The 24,364-nt window shown below is 37.6% G+C and overlaps 2 protein-coding genes across 3 annotated transcripts in view; both read left to right on the top strand.

Annotated features, from left to right (window-relative positions):
• Positions 1-24,364, top strand: part of LOC125244061 (stonustoxin subunit alpha-like) — a 1,172,099-nt gene that overhangs the window by 850,834 nt on the left and 296,901 nt on the right. The window lies entirely within an intron of this gene.
• LOC125245228 (oocyte zinc finger protein XlCOF6-like) overlaps positions 16,911-24,364 on the top strand; it is a 33,412-nt gene continuing 25,958 nt past the window's right edge. The window contains exon 1 of the mRNA XM_048155757.1: positions 16,911-17,676. Within this exon, the coding sequence (XP_048011714.1) occupies positions 17,481-17,676 (196 nt within the window). The 5' untranslated portion in view covers positions 16,911-17,480. The remainder of the gene's footprint in view (positions 17,677-24,364) is intronic.

Raw genomic sequence — 24,364 nt, 5'->3', positions numbered from 1 at the left:
ACAACAGAATAACGCATGCGTGTGCGCAGAGCCAGATTAAATAAATGGACTACACTAGGCAGGCTGCATTTTTTGGGCCCCCTCCATCGATGTTATTTATGAATTGAAATCTGAAACTTACCAAAGTTACTAATAAAAGTTAATTCACATTTTACATAGCCTAGTCTTTGGTTACAAATAGGTTGTGTTGTATATTAAACAGTCTATCAGACTATTTTTTGATATTCATTATTTATACGTCATTACACGGCTCTATTAAATGCTATTTAATTATCCTCATCCATTGGGAGTGTCATTGTTAAGGCAGTAGTACCAGTAAATAACCAATAGGTGTCAGTAAACTATGTAAACAGAGCAAATAAGTTTATCTATATTATCATTTAATCAACACATTTAATTAAGATTTTCTGCAAAATGCAATAGCTTACAACATTTATAAATGTTGTAATTAAGATTTTCTGCAAAATGCAATAGCTTACAACATTTATAAATGTTGTAATTAAGAACAAGAAGGCAAACATGACCCCTTCACATTCATCAAGACCATTTAGAAACTGTCTAACAATAAATAATAATAAATATAAGGATGGAGGATTTAAACTATGGAAAAGTAAAGGTATTCAGACTATTAAAGACTTGTATATGGATGGAATACTTCTTACATTTCAATAATTGTGTGATAAACACCAGATTCCCTCAAAACATTTTTTTTTTAATATTCACAGCTTAAAAGTTTTATGTCTTCCAGGTCTACAGATATTATGTACATTCCCAAACTGTCATTAATTGAGGAAATAATTGAAAAAAGAGGTGAAAAGTTGTCAAAATATTATAATTTAATAATGTCTAACTCTAAAGAGTCTGCTGTAGACAAATTAAACGCATAGAGGAAAGACATTCAAGAAGAAATAGAGGAATTTGAATGGACTAAAGCATGTTTAAAGGCGCAAAAACAAATCATAAACACGCGGCTTAAATTATTACAGTATAAATGGTTGACAAGGGTTTATATAACACCTGAAAAACTCAATCATATGTCTAGCAATATTCCTGATATATGTACAAAATGCCAAAATTATAAAGGAACTCTAATTCACTGTCTATGGGAATGTTCTGATATACAGAAGTTCTGGAAGGATGTCATAAACTGTTTGTCAGAACGGTTTAATCTTAAAATACCACATTTTGCCAAACTTTGTGTACTGGGAATATATCCTACAGGTTTCTCACAAACAAAGAAACACACTAGACTATTGGACTTTGGATTGTTACATACCAGAAGAGCCATTGCTATGAACTGGAAGAGCATGGAAGCACCTTCTATAAAACAATGGATAAAAGAACTTTCAGAGTGCATTGGACTGGAAAGGCTGACTTATATCTCCAAGGGTAAAATAAAGGACTTTGTACAATTATGGGAGCCATACATGATTATTATATCATATGTAAAGTAGGGCCATGCCATTATTCTTTTATTGATTTATTTCTTTTTTTACATTTGTTTTTATCTTTAATTATCATTTTGAATTAGATTTTCTTGTAACTTAAAACTTGACACGGAAATGTTGTTTTACTTTATCTCTGATAGGTGCAGGTCTCTGATTATGTGAATGTGTGTGTGAGTGATACATGTTTCGTTTTTTTTTTTTTGTTATCTTTGTTATTATTTGAAAATTAATAAAAATATTTGGAAAAAATAAAAAAATAAAATAAAAATAAATAAAACCAGCAACACTTACTAAGGAAACCATTTAGCATGCTCCACTCAGGCATAATCTTCAGCCTTCCAGCATCACAGGCCTCCATCACAGCAGAAACACGTCTTGACGGCATCTTCACAATCTTGTGGAGAAATAATAAAATGTATACATAAGACAGCTGTTTGAGATTTGAATATACTTGGTTTGTTTCTCATATTTCATTTCATTATAGTAGAAAGTATAGCCCTATATTATACATTTAATTTATATGCATCTTACATTTGATTTTAATATTCACTTTACTTATTCAGATTTATATGTTTAAATGGAAAACTTACATTTACAGATGCTTTCTCCTGAGTTTTGATGAGGTGAAGTCCTCGATGATGTCTTCAAAATCCAGAATCCTTTTCCAGTTGTGAATCCATTTTCAATTGCCAACAGGGCAAAGGCATTCAGTTTTTTTTCTGTTACTGTTGCTCTCCGGTATGTTTTTACTCGTTTCAACAAAGAAAATGATCTTTCTCCTGAACAGTTTGCAATCGGTAATGTCAGATACATGTGAAGGCAAATGTCCACATTAGGGAAAGCATCCCTCAAGCCTAGCTCTAGGAACTTCTTGTACATGGCCATGACTGATTCTTCATCTTTTACCATTGAGATGAACTGGCAAAACTCTGCTGTAAAGTCCTCCTCAAGATCCTGGGGGTATATTTTCTTCAGCTTTTCTGTGGCTGCACGGATTTGTTCAATGTTCATTGATTTCGTTTTAGTAAGGAAACCAAATTTCTCCTCCACGTTTTTGTATGAGTCTTTGCGTTGTTTCAATTCTTGTGACAAGCAGTCACAGGTGACATAATGTGTGTCAATCAAGAATGCTTCACGGCCTGAGCGCCGCACCTCTGGACCTGCAGACTCACCAAACATAACTTTCTTCACTCGTCTCCTTTGGCTATCTGCTTTGTATCCCTCTGTCGCTGTGAGAGTCTTGGCCTCCGCTTCATAGACATCGAAATCATTTCTGGCCTGTCCTATGTATTCTATGAGTGAACTGTACAGAATAGGAACAGTACATACATCAATTTGTACCTGTTGCAATGCTTTGCTGGTTAAATTGATTGTTCTCAGCAGTTCATCCCACAGTACTGTCATAACTGCAGTTTCAAGGGTTTCCATCACTGTTATTAATTGACTCGCCTCATATTGAGCAGCTCTGGGGGTTCCATGGTCAACTTTGATTTCGTTCAAAGCATCCTGTATAGCTTTGTAGCCAAATCTCAGAGCTTTTGTTGCATCAGCTCTTGCAGACCACCTTGTGCCGGAAAGGCTCTTCAGTGTCAGACCTCGCTCACATTTTGTGAGATGGGCTGTTAAAATCTCCCACCGCCGAGTTGAAGCTGAGAAGAAGTTGTAGAGATTTTGAATGAAGCCAAAAAATGAAACTGCTTCTAGGCAACATTCTGCTGCACATGCACCAACTAAATTAAGAGAATGTGCAGAACATTGTATGAAGTCAGCATTAGGATTTTTATTTTTTATTCTTGCTTGGAGTCCAGAATATTTCCCTGCCATGTTACTAGCATTGTCGTAGCTCTGCCCACGACAGTCCATCAAATCAATGTCCAGTTCTTTTAACTCAGATTTGAGTGTTTCCTCCATGTGTTCTGCAGTATGACCATGTAGTGGTATGAACTCCAAAAATCTCTCGACAGGCTCACCACTTTTCTTCAGGACATAGCGAATTATCAAAGCAAGCTGATCAACATGTGTGACGTCAGGTGTTGAGTCCACAATGATGGAGAAATACTTGCCATCTTTAACTTCTTTTACAATGGCACGCAGAACTTTCTCAGCCATCAGCTGAATAAACTCATCACAAACTGTAGAGGACAGGTAACTGGTATGTCCCCTGCCCTTGTTTCCATATCTGGCTAGATGCTCTGACAGAAGTGGATCAAAGCGACTAATTAACTCCAAGCAGCCCAAAAAGTTCCCATTGTGGGTTGATCCTACTAACTCATCGTCCCCACGGAAGGGCAGTCCTCGTGAAGAAAGAAACTGAATAGTTGCCACTATACGTTTCAAAATGTTGAGCCAGTATGCTCTCTCAGACTCCTGTTGCTGTACTATGTTTGAATCTATGCGTGCATTTTTATTTCCAAGTGATGATAGACTCAGCACAGCAGTACGATGATCCATACTATTCTCATGTTCATGCAAGCGATTAGCACAGTTTTTCCAGTCATTAAATCCAGTGACAAATTGATTGTCTCTTATACTGAACAACTTGCAGCAGTAACAGAATACAGTGCCAGTAGACAGTGAGTACACTAACCATTTTCTTGACAGGGTTTCTCCATTTAGCTTTTTTCTAAAGAAATGTTCCTTGGTTAAGCTTCGGTTAATGTCTCCATATTTCCTCTGTGATGCAGAGAAATCTCCAATATTTTGACAGGGATGGTTTAGTGCAAAGTACTCACGCATCCTGTCATCAATTTGGTCCCACTTTGCAGGATCAGATGGGTAGCTTGTTAATACCCTTTCTGGGTCTAGAGGCTCCTGCTGCAAAACGATATTGGGCTCACTTCTGGCTGGCTGCTGTTCTTCCATCAGTTTGTCGTTCGGTGACGGCGCTGATGTTGACGGCGCGGGTGCCACAGTGTCTTCCGCCGCATCTTCCACCGCGTCTTCGGGCCTGGCTCGGCCTTTGGCTCTGCTGACTCGAGCAGGTTCACAGCTGTCGGACGGCTGCCCGACAGAAACTTCTGTAAAGCCCCCCGCTGTCTCTTCTTTTGTTCCTCTTCATTTTTTTTCTTTTTACGTTTTGCCGCACCCGAAAGCATCTTGAATGTTAGCCTACTCAAAACACACCTGCCTGCTAGCTTTGTTGTCCCGCTCTGACCTCTGACCGCTGCTGACGTCTCCTCGGACTTAACTGGCTGGCGCCGCCGCCTCTATATAAATACAGTCATGGGTTGGCGTTAATGTGACGTAATGTAACAGTCTATGGTTAAGATAAACATCGTCACTATTTTTAGTTAATTAATAAATATTGAAATAAATTGTAGATAGGACATTTGTACATTTTATTTTATTTTTATTATTATTAATATTTTTTTTTTTGTCCCTCTGTCTGGGCCCCATCCCGCCAATCGGGCCCTAGGCACGTGCCTAGTTTGCCTTTGCGTTAATCCGGCTCTGCGCGTGCGTTTGTTCAGCGATAATCCATCACATATCGACACAACCCCTTTATAAACCCGTCGTTAGTGGTGAAAAGGGATAATAAATCAGTCCCATCGTTTCTGTATCGAAATGTTCTCTTTTGTGCGTGCGTTTTGCAGCATGTTACAATGTTATAGGGTAGAGTGGGGTAAAACGCCCCCCACCTGTTTTTCCCAAAATAACCACTAGAGGGATTCAAGATACATTTTCACTGTTGCTATGCACTACGTTTGACAACGGGGATAGACAAATCTCCTTGGAGAAGCTGACACCAGCGACGTATTTGAAGAGAAGAAGATTACACGGTAAGCGCTATAATTTTCAGATATTAGTAAACAAGTGTTTAACAGAATATTGTTCTGCAGGATATCACAGTGATGTATGATAGATGAATAGTGAAGTCTGTAGTTTGAGAGGATATGTTATTTATAAGGAATATAATTATATTTAAAAATTTAAACATCTTTTTAAAAAGTCATAGCTTGTGGGGTAAAACGCCCCCCCAGAGGGCATAGTTTCTCTCTATCATAATTACTATAATAACATATTTCTGTCTATCAAATCCTTTGTTATTGTAACGAGGTGGGACTCATGGTAAGATCCAAATGCAGCATTTTATTTACAGTGAGCATGGTTGTACAGGCAGGGTCAAAACAGGAGCAGACAGGAATAGCAGAGGGCAGACAGAATCGTAATCCAGATACAGGCTGAGGTCAGGACTGGCAGATATCACTCACAGGTCGGTAAACAAAGCACAGGTCAGGGGTAGGCAGCAGAGGAATCGTAAACGGGTAACAGGCAAGATCAACAACAGACAGGATATAAATGCTCAGAATTGTACACTGGGGAAACAAGACTTCGCGGTGAGGTGGTGTGTGTGTGAGTCCTTTATAGTCCAGGTAATGCGTATCAGCTGGGTGTGGTGATTAGTGTGGAGTGTGCATGGCTGTATGCGGCAACAGATGATTGGTGGAGTGAGTGCATGTGATTGACAGGGGGGGTGATGGGAAATGTAGTCCGGGAAGTGACAGGAACATGACAGGAACAGATGGTGATCGTGACAGTTTTACACTTAATGCAGTATAACTAGGTGGTAAAATCAAAATATTTGAACAAAAAAAAAAAAAAAAAAAATTACCTCAAGTGAGCATTAGGCTAGCTTGATAGCACAGTTAGCTCACTGATGGAAGGTGGTTAGGTGACCCAATGATAAGACATAGTGGCTTTTAATGCATTTATTGAATATATTTCACTACATAAATATACAAATTTATAAGTTTAATATTTATTTAGGGTTTTCTGTTTGTCTTGGTGATAGTGGTGAACAAATACATCAATTATCAACCCCATAAAGGCCTAGCGTAGAAATCTCAACCTCATATATATATATATATATATATTTTATTTTTTTTCTCTCCATATAGATGCGGACATATAAAAGAAAAAGTAACCGTGGTGCTTATACAGAGCAAGCTCTACAAAATGCCATCAGAGTGATTGAAGAGGGAACTGCTTTGAAGGCTGCAGCCCATCAATTTGGAGTCCCCCCAAAGGCCTTGAGGCGGCATGGGGATAAAAAAGTTTTGGAGCCTGGATCAAAGTGTTTAGGCCGCAAAGTAGTTTTTACGTCGTCATTCAAGCTCCAGTTAACTGAGCACATTCAGTCAATGGAGAGGGCATTGTTCGTTTTTAACGATTGATTTAAGGAGGCTGGCCTATGACCTGACAGAGAGGTTAGGCTTGAACCATTGTTTTAATTCAGAGCGCAAGATAGCAGGGAAAGACTGGTTCTATAATTTTCTAAGAAGACAAGGAACCCTGTCTGTCAGGACTCCACAGACGACGAGCATTTCTAGGATGGTGGGGTTCAACAGACCGAAGGTGGACCTGTTCTTCTGTATTTATGAGGATGAGCTCCATAGGCTTGGTGAAAATGTTGACCCCTCCCGTCTGTGGAATATGGATGAGGTGGGTGTCCAGAATGTACAGAAGCCAAACAAAATTGTTGCTTCAAAGGGGAAGAGGCAGGTGGCAAGAGTCACAAGTGCGGAAAGAGGCTTTACTGTCACTGCTGCCTGTTCCATGAATGCCGCTGGGCAGTTTGTACCACCACTGTTCATTTTTCCAAGAAAAAGAAAGAATGAGCATCTACTGTGTGGTGCCCCAGCAAGATCGATTGGTGGAGTGACTGACTCAGGGTGGATGGACACTGGCTTCTCCAGTGGCTGAGACATTTTTGTGACACCATTGGATGCACTCCTCAGAGGCCTCACATTCTGATATTGGATGGCCACCACTCGCATAAGACCCTCGAGGCTGTGTTGCTTGCGAGAGAGCGTGGGGTGATAATGATTACCATCCCATCCCACTGCAGCCATTAGACCGCACCTTTTTCAAGTCTTTTAAGGCAAAATCCAACACAGCTGCAGATAACTGGATGACCTCTCACCCAGGACAACGAATAGATATTTATGCTGTGTGTGGGCTTTTCAATAAAGCCTACTCAGCTTCAGCGTGTGTGGGGAAGTGCCAAAAGGGTTTCAAGGGCTGTGAGATGTGGCCTGTTGACAAGACCGTCTACAATGATGAAGACTTTGAAGGAGCCAAAGTAACTGAGGAGCCAGATCCAACCCTCGAGGACAGCAGAGAGATTGAGGAGGAGATAAGTGCTGGTAAACAATTACAACTACTATTACTATAAGGCTAGTGTCATCGTCATCTTTATCATCACTAAATTGTGTGTGTGTGTGTTCTCTTGACAGGCCCCAGTGGATCATCTGTGGTCCCCAGCACTAGCACCCACTCCCAACCACAGCCTGGGACAAGTCTCCAGATGCCAGCCGAACATGGTAAGAAAAACTAGTCTATATGTATTATAAAAAGCTTAATTAAACTTCCAGTCACTTGAAAACACAATCCAGCTGGTAATTTAATTTGTATTACAACCTCTATTACTGTTAGGCTACTGTCATTGTCATCATCATCATCGTCATCATCTTATTCATCACTAAAATTTGTGTTTGTATGTGTGTGTGTGTGTGTGTGTTCTTTTGACAGGCCTCAGTGGTTTTCTGTATTCTAATGTATTTTTTTATTCCTTTTTAAAGGACCGAGTCAGTCCCCCTCCTCGATTCTAGAAGAGCTGTCCCCTAGGCCAAGAATAAAAAACAAGAGGCCACGAAAGAGGGCATGTGAATCTTCAGCTGTACTGACCTCCTCGCCATATAAAAAAATGTTGGAGGACAAGATAGCTGCACAAAACAAAGGCACACAAAAAAGTTAAACGCAAAAGCGCAGCTGAAGTGAAGAATAAGAAGAAAGATGATACAGAATGCCTCTACTGTGGGGAGTTATTTTCAATTAGTGGGGGGGGACTGGATAAGGTGTGAGGGGTGCCAAAAGTGGAAAGGGGTAAGAAAGGGGGCATTTTACCCCACCTTGGGGGGCGTTTTACCCCACCGCTGGGGCAAAACGCCCCCTTTGTACAAAAATATTTTCAGTCAAAATACTAATTAATTATGAAGGCTGAGCTATTTTAATATTTGGTGAATAACTCCTGCCATAGTCACTCAAAACCGGGATGGCAATTCTAGTCACATTTATGTTTTGTTTCACTGTAATGTCACATTTTCCTTAAGGGGGGGCGTTTTCCCCCACTCTACCCTACTGACAATAGGAATAAAATTAACCATCACAATAAATAAATACACACACACACACAAGTCAACAACACATGAAACAACGCTTTATTCAAACTTATTGATCTAAGAAATCTACGGGTTACGTCACGGACACTACGTCCATATTTTTTTATAGTCTATGGTCAAGCGACGGGAGACAAGCGACAAAAGTTCAGATATTTCAACTTTATGCAAATCAGAAGCAAATTTCGCGAGCGACAACCAATAGGAGTGAAGTGTGGAGTGCATGTAATATGTCTGTTGTAGTGTGGTGTTGTGGCAAGATGGAGAAGTTGATTTTACCGGTCAGTAATTTCCCTGTACTGTATGATATGTCTCTGTGTTCATACAAAGACACACTTAAAAAAAACGATTCTTGAAAAAATGTGTCAGAGATTGTGGGTAAACACTAAAAACGATGCTATTTAACAATTTTATAGTTGCATGATTTAACTCAAATATTCTCATTTCAAATTATGAATATGTATACACAAACGTGTGTAAAAATTATATTTCACAGCTATGATATGATAGACATGCTGCACACCCACAGCAATGATTATACATAATAATAATGTGTGCTGTGTATTTTCTGTTTGTGTTTTGTATTTTTAGCTGAGAAATGTAAAAAAAGTGGAAAAACCTCTGTGATACTTACAGGCGGGAGGTTAATAAAGTAAAAGACCAAAAGAGAAGTGGGTCAGCAGCAGGTGGCAAGCAGTGGAAATATAGTGCCATCATGGGCCTTCATCAACCCTTTCATGGAAGCAAGGGCCAGCAGTGGGAACATGCCTGAAAGGGTTAGGGAGCCCATGATGGCAACTGATGAGAAGCGCAGACCAAACTGGAAGGGGGAAAAAAATCAGCCAGGCAGACCCAGCTTTCAACCAGGCAGATGCAGCTTTCAGCCAGGCACACACAACAAGCTGCCAGGCAGACCCAGCTACTAGGAGGCAAGAGTGAGAGCGTTTTAAAAAACACAAGTGTGTTAGGAGTGCATTTGAAAAACAGCTCTTGACGGCATTAAATAGGGCAGAGGCATCGTCAACATGGCACAGTGAGGACCCAGATGAACAATTCATTCGAAGCTTGTTGCCCCAAATTAAATCACTAAAACCAGGCAGAAAGGAGAGGCTGAAATTTGAAATTCATCGAATGGTTTATGAGGCCCAGTGCAGTCAAGAGGAGGAGGAGAGCGGGGTACAGCTGACAAGGCCATGAGGGGTGTTAGTAAGCTTATTTACCCTCGTGGTCTTGTCAGCTGTACCTTGTGCAGTAAGTGTTCACATTGTTAAAATGTTCTGTTACCTGTGTTAAAAAAAAATAACTCAGGTAATTTTTGATAAATAAAAATGAAGGTACATCAAAAGTCAAACAACGGGCATTTAAAAACACAGGTTCAACACACAAGAAATATAAAGACTGCTTGTATTGCAAGGGAATGTTTGTGCAAAATGAGCTGTAGAGGCACATGAGACGATGCAGTCCGAACCGCCCAAGACAGATAAGGCTACTGAAGGCAGACAGAGAGTCCTCACCATTGCTGCAGTGGCAAAATCTGCCTTCTCTGGCAAAACAGATGAAGGTGTAATGAGAATACTGAGTAAAATGAATGAAGATGAAATTGCTCGTGTTGCGAGACATGATTTTGGCTTTCTTCAGTTTGCTCAGTCTCCATATATTTAGCACAGATTTCACAAAACAAAGCATGAATACATCCGCCAGAAGATATGTGAGCTTGGCAGATTCATAATAACATTACGCAAAAAATGTCCACCTGCAACTCTATAAGATGTCATGAACCCAGCAAATGTTATGAATGTCATTCAAGCAGTTAAAGAAACTGCAGGATTTCAAGAAAACACTCATTCTTACCAAACTCCAAGCTAAGCTTTAAAAACCGGACACTCCCTCTTAAAAGTCATGCTCCACCGTCATGCTCTTATTGCTGAAAACGCAGAGTTGGCAAGGAGTGCAGATGCGTTCCAGAAACTGTACAAATCAAAGTGGTCAGAATACATAACACACTCAGTGCTAATCACCATTAATGATTCAAAATACAACAAGCCCACCAAATTACCACTTACTCAAGACATCAAAAATAAAAGGAAAATATAAAAAGCTCATCTTTTACAATTAGAACAACTTGTGTACTCAGTAACGGAACAAATATATATCTGTCTTCGATCTACGGTGATGAACCAAATTTTGAACAGGGTGTGACATATTTTCTAAAAAACGTCACGATCAGCAACAAATTTGGCCGCCAAAACTTATGTTTTGGAAAATCGTCCAGTAAATTCAGGGCAGCTCTAAACAGAGCAGGACGGAAAGGCTGCCAGTGAAGCCCTGTCCTCAATCACAAGTAGTCACAGGCAATGAAGTGGACCTATTTTCAAGGGGAGACTACTTGAGTCTCCAAGGGCGAGAGGACAAACGCGTTAAAAACGGACGCGCGCATGAAAACTCGTCCGGAGTTTTACATCATAAAAACATACACATTCGATGAACGTGAGCTGCGTTACACACGGGACTGAAATGGTGGCTAACAACGACATCTCTATCATTAATTTTGATCATGGATTGTCTTGAAAAACGAAGACAATTTGACATTCGTCGTAGGAGAAGTCACACTGGAGGATTGTGCGCCAAATCTTCTGACACTGCCAGAACTTCGTCGGAGGTAAACTTTGACAAATTCCCTTTAAGACAAGTCATTTCACTCGGCGGCCATCTTTGAAACGCCTCTCGGGCATCCTGGGCATCATGCAATCTCTTTGAATGGGGAAACATCAGATTCTCCAAAACTGTTCGCCAACCTTACGATTAAATTTCATATTTGAAATCACCAATGAAATCTAACAACAACCGACTCATAAATTTAGTTTCTAAACGCTCGAATCATGACAAAAAACCTGTATTTTTTTCAGGCTGGATCAAGCTAATGCGCATGCGCAGACCTAAATGCGCGTCTCTTCAGAGGCGCGCGTCTGACTGTTTCTATAGAAACCGGTGATTCTAATGGCCGCTGAAGTGGCGCGATGACTTTACCAGTCGGCGATTGGCTCTTATTTAGAAGGCGGGACTTATTCCGCCATATTGCGCTTTACACTTTCTCCCATTCAAAACAATACGAGTGACACGTCTTGTGTTATTCTATAGTCTTTGACTTTGATCGTAGCGGTCATTAATCGGCTGTCTGTGAACATGTCAAACTAGCGATCAAAGACAACAGATTTTAGGCTAGGATTATAGAAATCTTTTAGGATTTGCAAAATTTGTCTCAGACGACCAAATCGTGGCCAAAATCGCACAGTGTGAACCAGCCTTAAGTTAATGTCATCATTGAGTATTTAAAGATTAACGGTATTCTGCTCTGTTGCTTAAATGAACAATGAAGAATGAAATGTATTTGTTCACCCTCATGATTTTGCCCACATGACTGACTTCTGCAGAAACACAAAAGATGGCAATACATTGTGAATCACTCAAGTGTCAGCAAACAGTCCGTGTATTTCACTAATTATTAATTCAGTCAGTTTTGGTGACTAACAGCCGAGTCCAGGGGTGTCCAATCCTGCTCCTGGAGGCCTGCACTGTCCTACAGAGTGCAGCTCACCTGAACCTGCTAATCAGCTTCTTACGTGGCATTTTAGAAACTTCCAGGCCACTGTGGAAGTCAATGGGGCTCGAAAACTGGTTACAAACAGTCTTCAAAATATCTTCTTCTGTCTTCAGCAAAGAAATGATTACAGGTTTAGAATCAAGGGTGAGTAAATTACAAATTTCATTTTTAGTTGAATTATCCTTTTAACTTAAAATAACTTTCACTGACATCTTTAAATATAATAGAAGGCCTAGTCCTATCTTAAGCTAAGCCCTGTCTGTGAAACCAGCCCTTATGCAACAGAAAAACATACAATTGATTAACTGATGATGAATGATAATCTATACTAAATGGCCAGTTGAATTTTCAATTGTTTAAAAAAGTAGCTATTTAAGTTAGTAAAAATGAACAGTTCAACCATTAAAAGATTACCTGCACAACTGAAATCTAGACCATACATTTGAGTGAGGGTGATTTGACCTGAATTACTTATTTTTAACTATTATTCTGCAGATATAAACCGTGAGGATGACGGAGGTACAGGGAAACCAGGTCCCCATTCTGGACCTCTGCCTCAGGATAATGTCCTGGACGTTTCTCTCTGGCGGGAAGAAGCCACATGTGAACTGTACCTCGGAGATGATGTGGAGCTCACTCACCTAAAGGCCTTTATCTGTGACGGTGGGAGAGGAAAGCTGAATTCCTCCACATACACCACTGTGAAGATACACAAATAAAATGAAACACATTAGCTGCTTCTCCAGAACTAGAGATGCACAATATTGAATTTATGCCAGCATTTAACATTTTAACTCTTTTTGGCTGATGCTGATATACATATCTTTCTTTGGAAATAATTTACAAGGAGTCAGGTTTGTGTTATATTGTGTCACAGATATCTATAAGCTCATACATTCACTGTGCTTTTTAGGGGATGTAAACCTAAGCATAAATTGTCTTTTTGTTAAAATCCAGATTGCCGAAAGGGAGGAAGTCACGCGCCTCACTGAAGTCATCTGAGTATCCAGTCAGTATGGAAGTCTGACTCTTCTGTGCAGTGACTTCGATGAGTTTAACATTCCCACGACAATGTACCATCGAAGTGTGGACGATCTCATTGAGAAACTTCCAGTCCACCTAAAAATTACACATGTCCATAAACGTGTTATGGAGGTTTTGTGGATAAAGATTAAAATCTGAATAGTTATTTCATTTTACATTGTTTCATTGTTCAATTGGTTTAAATTTTATAGTAATAGTTAGATTGTTTACATTTTTAGTAGTAATAGTTTAGCAGTTCAGATCATTTTTCATTTTAGTAATAGTAATTTAGTAGTTCAAATTGTTTACATTTTAGTCGTAATTTAGTAGTTTAGATTGTTTAGTTTAGCAATTGTATTAATAGTTTTGTATTTAGTTGTTTTTTTTTTAATTTGAGATCATTCATATTTATTTGTCTTTGTTCTAAAATATAAAAATATTTTGTACTGAAAAAGTTGTCAGTCTGATATTTTACAGACATATTTAAAAGTTACCTCAATAATTATCCATGTCCAACTGTGCACATGCTAGCATTAACAACATCCTCCTCAGCCTTTCACAAAAAAAGGAAACAAAAACGTTTGTTTACATTATGTATATTTTTCATATTCAAGATTCATAAGTATTCTGCGCACTTCTCTAACCCTCAAGAAAGGCAACAGAACATTAACACATTGTTTACAAACTATGCTGTACTTCTGACTTATTTTCCAGACCTGTAAGGATGACACTGGTCTGAAATGGAAAGGTGGTCGCCTTGGCTTGGACCTGTGTCAGAGGTGTGCAGAATGCATGTGGGTGTTATCCAATCATGTGGGCATTGTTAAAACAAAGTTTAAACACTTTACCTGACTTGCCAAACCCACTTCTTCTTATTATTCTGGTGTTTTATGGCGGTTTGGCAAACCAACGATAAAGGTGCATTACTGCCACCTACTGATCTGGAGTGCGGAGTGTACATAGATTTGGAAGAAAGAAATACAAAAAAAAAACAGATTAACTAAATTCTATCTATTGTTCCTGTATTTTTCAGATATTTAAATAATATTTCATATATTCTTGATTGCTTTGACCCGTTTCCTAACAATACTTTTAAAGAAATATTATCAACTCCCAACTGTCCTAATTCTTGTATTAATTTGAATCTTTCCCTTTCATATGCAGAACACTCATTAAGAATATGTTTCACTGTTTCTAATTTTCCACATTTGTCACACTCTACCGATTCATGCTTACCTATTTTAAACAGACTATAGTTTAATGCTGTTTGTCCAATTCTTAACCTTGAAATAATGACATCCTTCTTCCTATTTCCAAATCTTTTCCTCTCATTTCCAACATACTCCTGAATCTGAAAAAGATGTCTTCCTTTAGACCCACTATTCCATAACTCTTGCCATTTCTTTCTTACTTCAAATGTTATCACTCTCTTGAATTCAGCTTTACTTAATGCTAATTTAATTTCTATTTGTGTATGATTTAATGCTTTCTTTGCTAGCACGTCTACTTCCTCGTTTTCATCCACACCCACGTGTGCTCTAAACTTCAAATACTAAATCTTGTCTATCTTCAGATTTACCACTTAGTATACTAGTGAGCGCAGCCATAGAATCACTACATATCACAGCTCTTTCTAGTTGAACTTCTTCGATCCACTGTAGAGCTAGTATAATAGCTAATAATTCAGTAGTAAAAACTGACACATGATCTGATAATCTTTTTGCAATTTTTATTTTAAAATCAGGAATATATACTTCCGCTGCTGTTCTTCCAGACTCTGGTTCCTTAGACCCATCTGTAAATACCTGCAATACAGAATAATACTCTTGTATTATATATTGTTGAACTATTAAATCTGTTGGTATATTCATCTCTGTTTTTTTCATTATTTTGTGAATTTGTAAATCTATTAATGGCATAGGAAACAACCAAGGGGGAATTGCTGGTATAGCAACAGAATGGGGAATCTCATAGTCTTTCAACTTCAATCTGTTCACCTCCTTTCTGATTACCCAACCAAAACTTGATATTTCTTTGTATTCATATTCCCAACAATCTTTCAGAAGTACTTTAACTGGATGATTTTCTAGATGTCCCTTTACCCCACACCAGTACCTTAATCTCAACTGGAATCTACGCTGTTCTAGAGGCAGTTCTCCCATTTCAACTTGTAATGAAGCTACCGGGGAAGATCTAAATGCACCACAGCAAATATGCAAAGCTTGATTTTGTAATACGTCTATCTTTTTAAGTAATGTTTTGTTCGCTGAACTATATACTACACTACCATAATCTATGTTTGACCTGATCACAGCACAATAAATTCTTTTCAATGACTTACAACTTGCCCCCCACTCAGCTCCTGACAAGCACCTTAAAACATTTATTCCTTTTTTGCATTTTTCTATTGTTTCTAAATATGGATTCTAAATTTTAATTTAGAATCCATCCACATACCCAAAAATCTTACTACATGAACTTGTTCCAGCTGATAACCGTACATTTTGACATTCAAGCTTGGATTATTTTTCTTTTTCGTAAAACATATTACTTGTGTTTTTGCCACAGAAAAACGAAAACACCATTATCTGCCCAATTTTCCACCTCATTTACTGCTCTTTGCATTTTATTTTCTACAAATAGAACATTTTGTCCCCTTTTTCAGAAGTCAGTCAGGACGCACTATCCACCCTATTCCTACGCCCCATCACTTTGCGCGAATTATGGGTGTTACTTCCGTTAAGCTGTAAACAGTGAAAGACTCGCTCTATGAACGCAGTAATATGTTTTATTCTTAAACTGGGTACAATGAGACGACATTATTCTACTCACCCTTCAGCCAACAAACATTAAAAGGACATTTAAAGTGTGAAAGCATCAAGAAGGTACTTTAACAGACCATAAAAAAGCGTGATTCTTTCCACAGCAATAATAGACGGGTTACACATAACTATAGTGATATATATGTGCATTATGTAATATATGTTCCTTAATAAAAAATGTTCATGTACTTCAGCATTAATATTTCAAAGTGATTTCCATCATTTTTACAGATAATAAATTGTATTTACCTGTGAAAACAAACCCGGAAAGAGAAAAACGAGAGATTCTTCATGCATAATACACCACAAATCTCTATACACTATACATACTAGAAAACAAAACAAGACATTAACGTCAGCAAGCAAATACAAACATACAATTGTATAAGATACCCAATTAAAAACAATTGCACTGTATTAATAGATGGAAGCGATACTAGATTTAAAGTATTTTGGAGTTCATTCCAGGTATATATATATATATATATATATATATATATATATATATATATATATATATATGTGTGTGTGTGTGTGTGTGTGTGTGTGTGTGTGTGTGACCTTTAATGTGTTTCAATTTGGACATATGAATGAACTCTGCTTTATGAACTCATACAACCTTTTTACCATGATTGTTTGTATCATATTTCTCACTGTTTTAATTTTAATACAAATATAATTATCTGGTAAAACAGTCTGTGCACTTCTGTGATTGTAGACAATGCATGACTTTTATTTTGGAGTGACGACATGACGTCATAAGACTGCGCCGCACTCCTGCATCTGCTGTGATTCTGATGAAGAAAGGTTTGTTTTAAGAATTTAAGCTGATTTATTCGATAGAAACAGTTCAAGGTTTTAATATTTTTACAAGCGATGTGAAATATTTTTATTTACTATTTAATGTCACATCATCCTCGTTCACCCACAGAGGAAACCACTGGAGCTCTTAGCATCACTTTGAGCACAGAGTAATGATCTCTTGTTTTAATGTTACAACAAATTCACAACTTGTTTGACACAAACAATGACAACTTGACTGCTGTTAGATAATCAGATAATCACTCTTGCCTGTCTCCAAAACTTGAGAGCCCTGCTATATATATCATAAATCAGTTTATCATGAACACGAGTTCAGTCTCTGGAGAGTCATGATGGAGAAACTGAACTTTTCAACTCCGAGTCAATTGAATCAAACACTTTGAGAAATGATTCAGTGAATCACGACACGTGCTGCTCAAACAGTGAACATGAACGACAACAACAAACACTAGCAAACTAACTAATCATGTTTTCATCAGTCATAAATGCCTGAATATTAAGTTTATTAATTTGCAGCGTTAGTTTTGAGTGTTTTTTTCTCTAACTGGGTCATTAGACCAATAACTCTGTTATTCTTTTATTAAAGATGGAGTTCATTAAAGAGGAGGAGGAGAGTGAAGATATAAAGATGTTGTTTATTAAAGAGGAGACTGAAGACATGAAGATGGAGTCTATTAAAGAGGAAAGTGAAGATATGAAAATAATTATTAAAGATGAGACTGAAGACGTGAAGATTGAAGAAACATTCAGAGTGAAACATGAAGAAACTGAGGAACAAACAGGTTGGTTTTATTCTCAAAGCTGAACTCAGTCATATGATCATTATTAAAATGTCCAGCTCTACAAAAATAGAGAATATACAGAAGTGTAATCTTACAGAAACGTGTCCTAATTCACTCAGTCGGTTCATTCACTCAAGTGGACTTGTAGAGCAAGAGTTAGGGTTTGGTTACTTGTAATTAAGCATTATTAACTCATTACTATGGTGTAGTGTTTCTCAACGGGGCGTTCAGAGAACAAGATTTCTGAAAGGGGGATGTTCAGGTGTTCTTGGATTAGATGTTCACATGTTTACACCAAAGATCCAGGCAAGACAAGATTAAACTTGTAATTACATGTAAATGAATTGCCTACAACATTCTAAAATCTGCCAGTTTAATGCGACATCAAAGCTAAAGTTTCTTTTGCAACGACCAATGCTCAAGCGCTGACAAGAATCACGCAGCGGAGGAATAGGAAGTTGACAAGCCATTAAAAAGTATATTAAATTAAGAACTTATATTTTCAAATATTTTCAATAAATAATTTTAAGCTTTGGGTTGGGTTGGGCTTTCTGGGATGGTTCTTAAATGGTTCAGGTCATACTTAGAAGGGAGAGGTTATTATGTGAGTATCGGTGACCATAAGTCTGAGTGGACATCCATGACATGTGGAGTCCCTCAAGGTTCAATACTTGCACCCCTCCTGTTCAACCTATATATGCTACCACTGAGCCAAATAATGAGAAAGAACCAAATTGCATATCACAGCTATGCAGATGACACCCAGATTTACCTTGCCCTATCACCTAATGACTACAGCCCCATTGATTCCCTGTGCCAATGCATTAATGAAATTAAAAATTGGATGTGCCAAAACTTCCTTCAGTTAAACAAAGACAAAACTGAAGTCATTGCGTTTGGAAACAAAGATGAAGTTCTCAAAGTGAACACATATCTTCATGCCAGGGGTCAAGCAACTAAAACTCAAATCAGGAATCTTGGTGTGATTTTGGAGTCAGATATGAGTTTCAGTAGCCATGTAAAGACAATAACTAAATCAGCATATTATCATCTCAAAAATATTGCAAGAATTAGATGCTTTGTCTCCAGTCAAGACTTAGAGAAACTTGTTCATGCTTTCATCACCAGCAGGGTGGATTATTGTAATGGACTCCTCACTGGCCTTCCCAAAAAGACCATAAGACAGCTGCAGCTCGTACAGAACGCTGCTGCCAGGATTCTGAGCAGAACCAGAAAATATGAACACATCAGACCAGTCCTCAGGTCCTTGCACTGGCTTCCAGTTGCATTTAGAATTGATTTTAAAGTACTGTTACTTGTTTATAAATCACTCAATGGCCTAGGACCCCAATACATTACGGATATGCTCACAGAATATAAACCTAACAGATCACTCAGATCATCAGGATCAAGTCATTTAGAAATACCAAGGGTTCACTCAAAGCAGGGAGAGTCTGCTTTTAGCTGTTACACCAGTTGCAGCTGGAACCAGCTTCCAGAAGAGATCAGGTGTGCTCCAACAGTAGCCACATTCAAATCAAGACTCAAAACACATCTTTTTACCTATGCATTTGCAGATTGAGCACTGTGCAATGTCCGAACTGATTGCACTTTATTTTATATGTATTATCTCTTTATTCTTTTAATAACTTTTCCTGTTTTTATTTCATTTTAATGTATTTTATCTTGTTATTTCTTTTATATATTTTTAACGCATTTTAAATATTGCTGTCTGTTTGAAAAAGTTGGGAGAATTAGGAAGAAAGCATTTGTGATTAGGTTAAAATTTGGTAAATTTGGACGAACCATGGGGAAATTTGAGCTGTGATGGATGATTAAGATATCTCTGGATTACAGTCAGGACACTTTCCAAAGGGGACATTTCCAAAGGGGAAATTTGAACTGTGTTGCATAGATAAGATATCTCCGGAAGGGGGATTAGGGCTGTGTGGTGTAGTTTGAGGTGTCTTGGCAAAAGAGGAGATTGAAACTTTGTTTATCAGTTTGAAGTGCCTTAACAGGTAGAGCTAGAGAGCGGCCCTGTCGTGTGAGGTTTAGATCCACTCTGACGGACAACAACAACAACACAAAACTCCCTAAGACTTCCTAGCTCTTCCATCCAGATAGCAAAATTATCTGTTTTACTGTTATTCCTTATGTTTTATCTTTATTATTCTTCTTTATGTAAAGCACTTTGAATTACCATTGTGTATGAAATGTGCTATACAAATAAAATTGCCTTGCCTTGCCTTTAACAAATTTTTAAATTAATTAAACTAACTTTTATTTATAAGGTGAAACTTTTTTTAAATTTTTTTAGGCATTAATTAACTAATGCCTGATGCCAAAATGTTTTCTTTGTTCACAAAATAATTTACTGGTCAGGCATTATTGTTAACCCGCAAGACTGTAAGGAGAAAATGACAATTTGGTAATCACATTTAGGTATACTTTCAAGATTGTATTATTAAAAATTAATAATACAATATTAATTTAATGATTAATTTACCCTTGTTAGAAGATTGTTTCTATTTTACTAATTATGAACACAAACTAATTTTAATTGTATTTATTATACCACTGATGAATACACAAGGTGTTACCAAGGTATTTAGGCCTATAATTACAACATACTTTCATGAAAAATACATTTATAAATCATGAATGTTTTTTTTTCTACGGCCTGGGAGAAAGTCGGAAGTTGATTTGTTAGCATATTTTAACTAGATTTTCAAATAGATAATGAAAAAAACTGGAAAATGTTTTTAAATGCTGGCTTTATTAAACTGTTTTAAACATGTCAATAAATAGTCTCATATGCTCATTTATTTTTAATAATTACTACTATTTAATAATTTAACTATTTAATTAATTAATTTAACTATTTTCTAATTTAAGATTTTTACATTTAACAGATTAATCAACCATTTAACATAGAACAAGAATTGCAAAAAAAATTTTGATTGATATTGGTATTACTTATTCTTTCAGTTTATAATGTCACAACAAATCCTGCATTTCAGTCTTCCATGCATAATAGCCTCTGACATTTAGTCACTTTTCTGTTCAAAATCACAGTCCACAAACAGTAAATTCAAAAAAAGATCGGTCCACTTTTGCGCAGGCAAATATACTATCATAAAAAATGGCTTCGCCGAACAAGAAAAAATGCAGACAATATTCTATTGAATACCTTAATTATGGATTTATACCTTCTCCTACCAACGCCCAACTCCCAATGTGTTTACTCTGTGAACAAGTGCTTTCAAACGAAGCCATAAAACGTCTTCATGTCTCAAGGAGCATCTTATGAGGATCCACCCAGATAAGGCAGATAAGGACTGTCCATTCTTCCAGGCCTTAAAACACGAACACGATAAGCAAACAAACAAAAAAAATATGATAAATGCCATTAAAAAGTTTCCACGATAAATGCTATTAAAAAGTAATTTATTAATTTTGTGCAAAATGCGATTTCCATCGTGTTATTTTCTCCTGTGTTCTCCCTTTTTTCCAAAACGTGACAAATGCCAGTCTCCTTTTTCTGCAGAACGCGATATATCCGCTTAACCAATCACAGCGCACCATTCCACGCACTAAACAGTAATGGATGCTCTCTGAATACACCCGGCTTCCTAATTTTCCTAATCTGCTTTGTACTTTGTGATTAAAAAAACAAAAAAAACTGAAAAATAAATACTTTTGACGACACTGATGAATCTGTGGTGGTTTCTGCGGAGGGGAAGAGATGCAAGTCATCGAAATGTAATCGTGAGGAGATCAAGAATAGGCACTCTGTGAAGCTGTTGCTTGATTCATGACAGCATCAAACATCAAACACTGTTTCCATTAAATGTGATCCTGGACCACAAAACCAGTCACAAGTCACACGGGTATATTTGTAGCAATAGCCAACAATGCAGTATGGGTCAAAATTCAAAATCAATTGCTCTTTTATGCCTAAAATATATTAAGTAAAGATCATGTTTCATAAAGATATTTTGTAAATTTTTTACCTTAAATATATAAATGTATTTTTGTAAGGAATGTATGCCAAGGACTCCTGTTTGTGTGTCTCTTTAAAAGCCAATAGTAATTGAAACCAAGTAGATAACACAATAAATTTTGCATACAAAATCAGAGACTTTACACGCTCAGACCAAGCCTCCAACGTGCTCCTGTTGCGATATTTGCACCCTCTGCACAAATTGAGTTTACAACAAAAACAGCGCACAGGCGCTAGGGCTTGCATAGACTAATTGAGTAGTTGAGAGATCGACTACTTCAACAACTAGTCAGCGCTATCGGAAACCTGAATGAATATTGACCATTTTGGATCCACCAATTGCGCTTCTGATTTGAAAGTGAAATTGGCAGATTTTGTGTGCGCAAGATGTGAAGGATTCTGTGGTCCAGTTAGTACGGAGGTCGGCAACCCGCGGCTCTTTAGCGCTCTCCTAGTGGCTCCCTGGAGCTGTATAAAAAATGTATGAAAATGGAAAAATATTTTTTGTTTTCATATGGTTTCTGTAGGAGGACAAGCATGACACAAACATTCTTAACGTTTTCCAATGCTGTAAAAATGTGTATAATAAATATTAAATTTTAACATTTCTGTCAACGAAGATTTGCGTCATAGCTTGCGACTCATATTTCAGTACGGTGCGAGGGTATGCATCGACGTCACTTTCCCGCCGAAAGCGCGCTCCCTCAGCTGGACTGAGTGGCAAAAGAACCTGCTGAGTGACTGGATTTAATAGGGAAACTGAGAAAACGCGAGTTAAAACAAATGAATTACACTAAAGGTTGGACTTGAAAGTGTTTCTTACAACTTGTCAAATAAACCTAATCCATGGATATTGACATGCAGCAAGGAGTCGTGTTTCCTGACATTTATATGTGCCTGATTTGACGCCGGGAAATACATAAAGCAAATCTGCCTGTGAATATTTTATAGAACTACAATATAGGTAGGTTTAAGTCCACGTAATCACTTAAATCAATGTTATATATATATATCGTCCAGCCCTAAAACATATAGTTTTACAGTACGTTATAGTTTTTGTCAGTGTTTATTTTAAAACACAATTATGCAGAATATAAGATGGTAAATATTTAATTGATGATTTGTCAACATAATATATAACAATACAATATATATGGTATGACTTTACCTCAAAATCCAACAATTTGACACAAAATGATAAATTCAAATCCAAGTTTCTCTGCCTGGAGTCCAGCTGTTTCTGTGAATTGCACCGATCCATTTGCTTCTTTTTTCTGCTTTCAGCAGTTTTTAAATATATACCTCTGGAATACCTCATTATGTAGGTATTTGTAGTCTACTTAGTCATTTTGAAAGTAGGCTAATATAGCTAATATACACTTACAACCTGTGTTGCCTTCATATAAGGCTTATATAAGGCTTTTAATTTTTTTGCGGCTCCAGACAGATTTGTTTTTTGTTTTTTTTTTGGTCCAATATGGCTCTTTGAACATTTTGGGTTGCCGACCCCTGAGTTAGTATTTTCACCCCATAATGACGGCCACGCTACTGGAGCGCCATCTAGTGGCGGTTACCCAAAGAGTATCAAAGTGTCGCCTCCTGGGTTCTAAGCTCTTTGGTTTAGATCCAACCCTGATCAAACACACCTGCCTGCAATTATCAAGTGCCCCTGAAGATCTTAATTCACTGCTTCAGGTGTGTCTGAACTCTGAATGTACGTAGATCTCCAGGAACAGGACGTCTAGTGTTTCATTTCTATTCAACTGTGCTCCGTCTGTTTGACGCACATGTTTGTACTGGTATTCATTCACTGAAGTCTGTGAAGTTAACCATAGTTACAGTATAACCAGTTTTGTGCTGAGGAAAACACATCTCATAAGCACTCATTCTTTCCGTCTAATGTCACTAGTGTGATCGCTCTGTACCGGGCCCTGGCCTTCTTGAAGGGGCAGTGAGATCGCTAACCGTGCCGGAGTACAGAATGGTTATTACTATTGTGTGTGCTATGTCTGACATCATCACAACAACAAATATCTTCTTTTACTTATTGAATATTTAAATACTTTCCAATTAATTTAAATAATTTGAGTATATTTAGGTTTATATTGTGTCTGGTATATAAACCTTAGTGATGAACAGACATTGTAGTTTGTAAATTCCTCCATCAATGTCAGCAATCTTCTAACAAGCTGATAATCTTAACCAGATGTGAAAAATAAAGGATACATACAAAATGTGCAGCGATGGGTCCTTTTGGACCAGGTTTGAAAACCACTGGTGTATAAGATCTATAGATGGGCAACTCTGGTCCTGGAGGGACACTATTCTGTAGAGTTTAGCTCCATCCCTGATCAAACACGCCTATAAAAATTAACCCAACGCCAAAATGTAATAGTAAAGGCTGATTTTTATTTCTGTGCCGCACCTACACCCGAGACACTGCGCAGTAGTCTATACAAGGGGTGTGCACAAATAGTCCAATATTTAAATATTCAATCTGTAATTAATATTTGAAAAAATAAAAAGACTATTTGAATTTTACTCTGTTGCGTTGCAGGCCGTAATGCAGTGAATCCATGATAAATCCTAAGAACTAAAACTTGCAGTTATAACTAAATGCACTGGGTGGTGCTGTGGAGCGTGTTTAAAAGGTTTATTTTATTTGATCGTCACAAAATGTTG

Source organism: Megalobrama amblycephala, linkage group LG1 (genome assembly GCF_018812025.1).
Source record: "Megalobrama amblycephala isolate DHTTF-2021 linkage group LG1, ASM1881202v1, whole genome shotgun sequence".
In the NCBI taxonomy this organism is placed as follows: Eukaryota; Metazoa; Chordata; class Actinopteri; order Cypriniformes; family Xenocyprididae; genus Megalobrama; species Megalobrama amblycephala.
The sequence above is the reverse complement of the archived record's forward strand: the minus strand, read 5'-3'. Positions and strand labels throughout refer to the sequence as shown.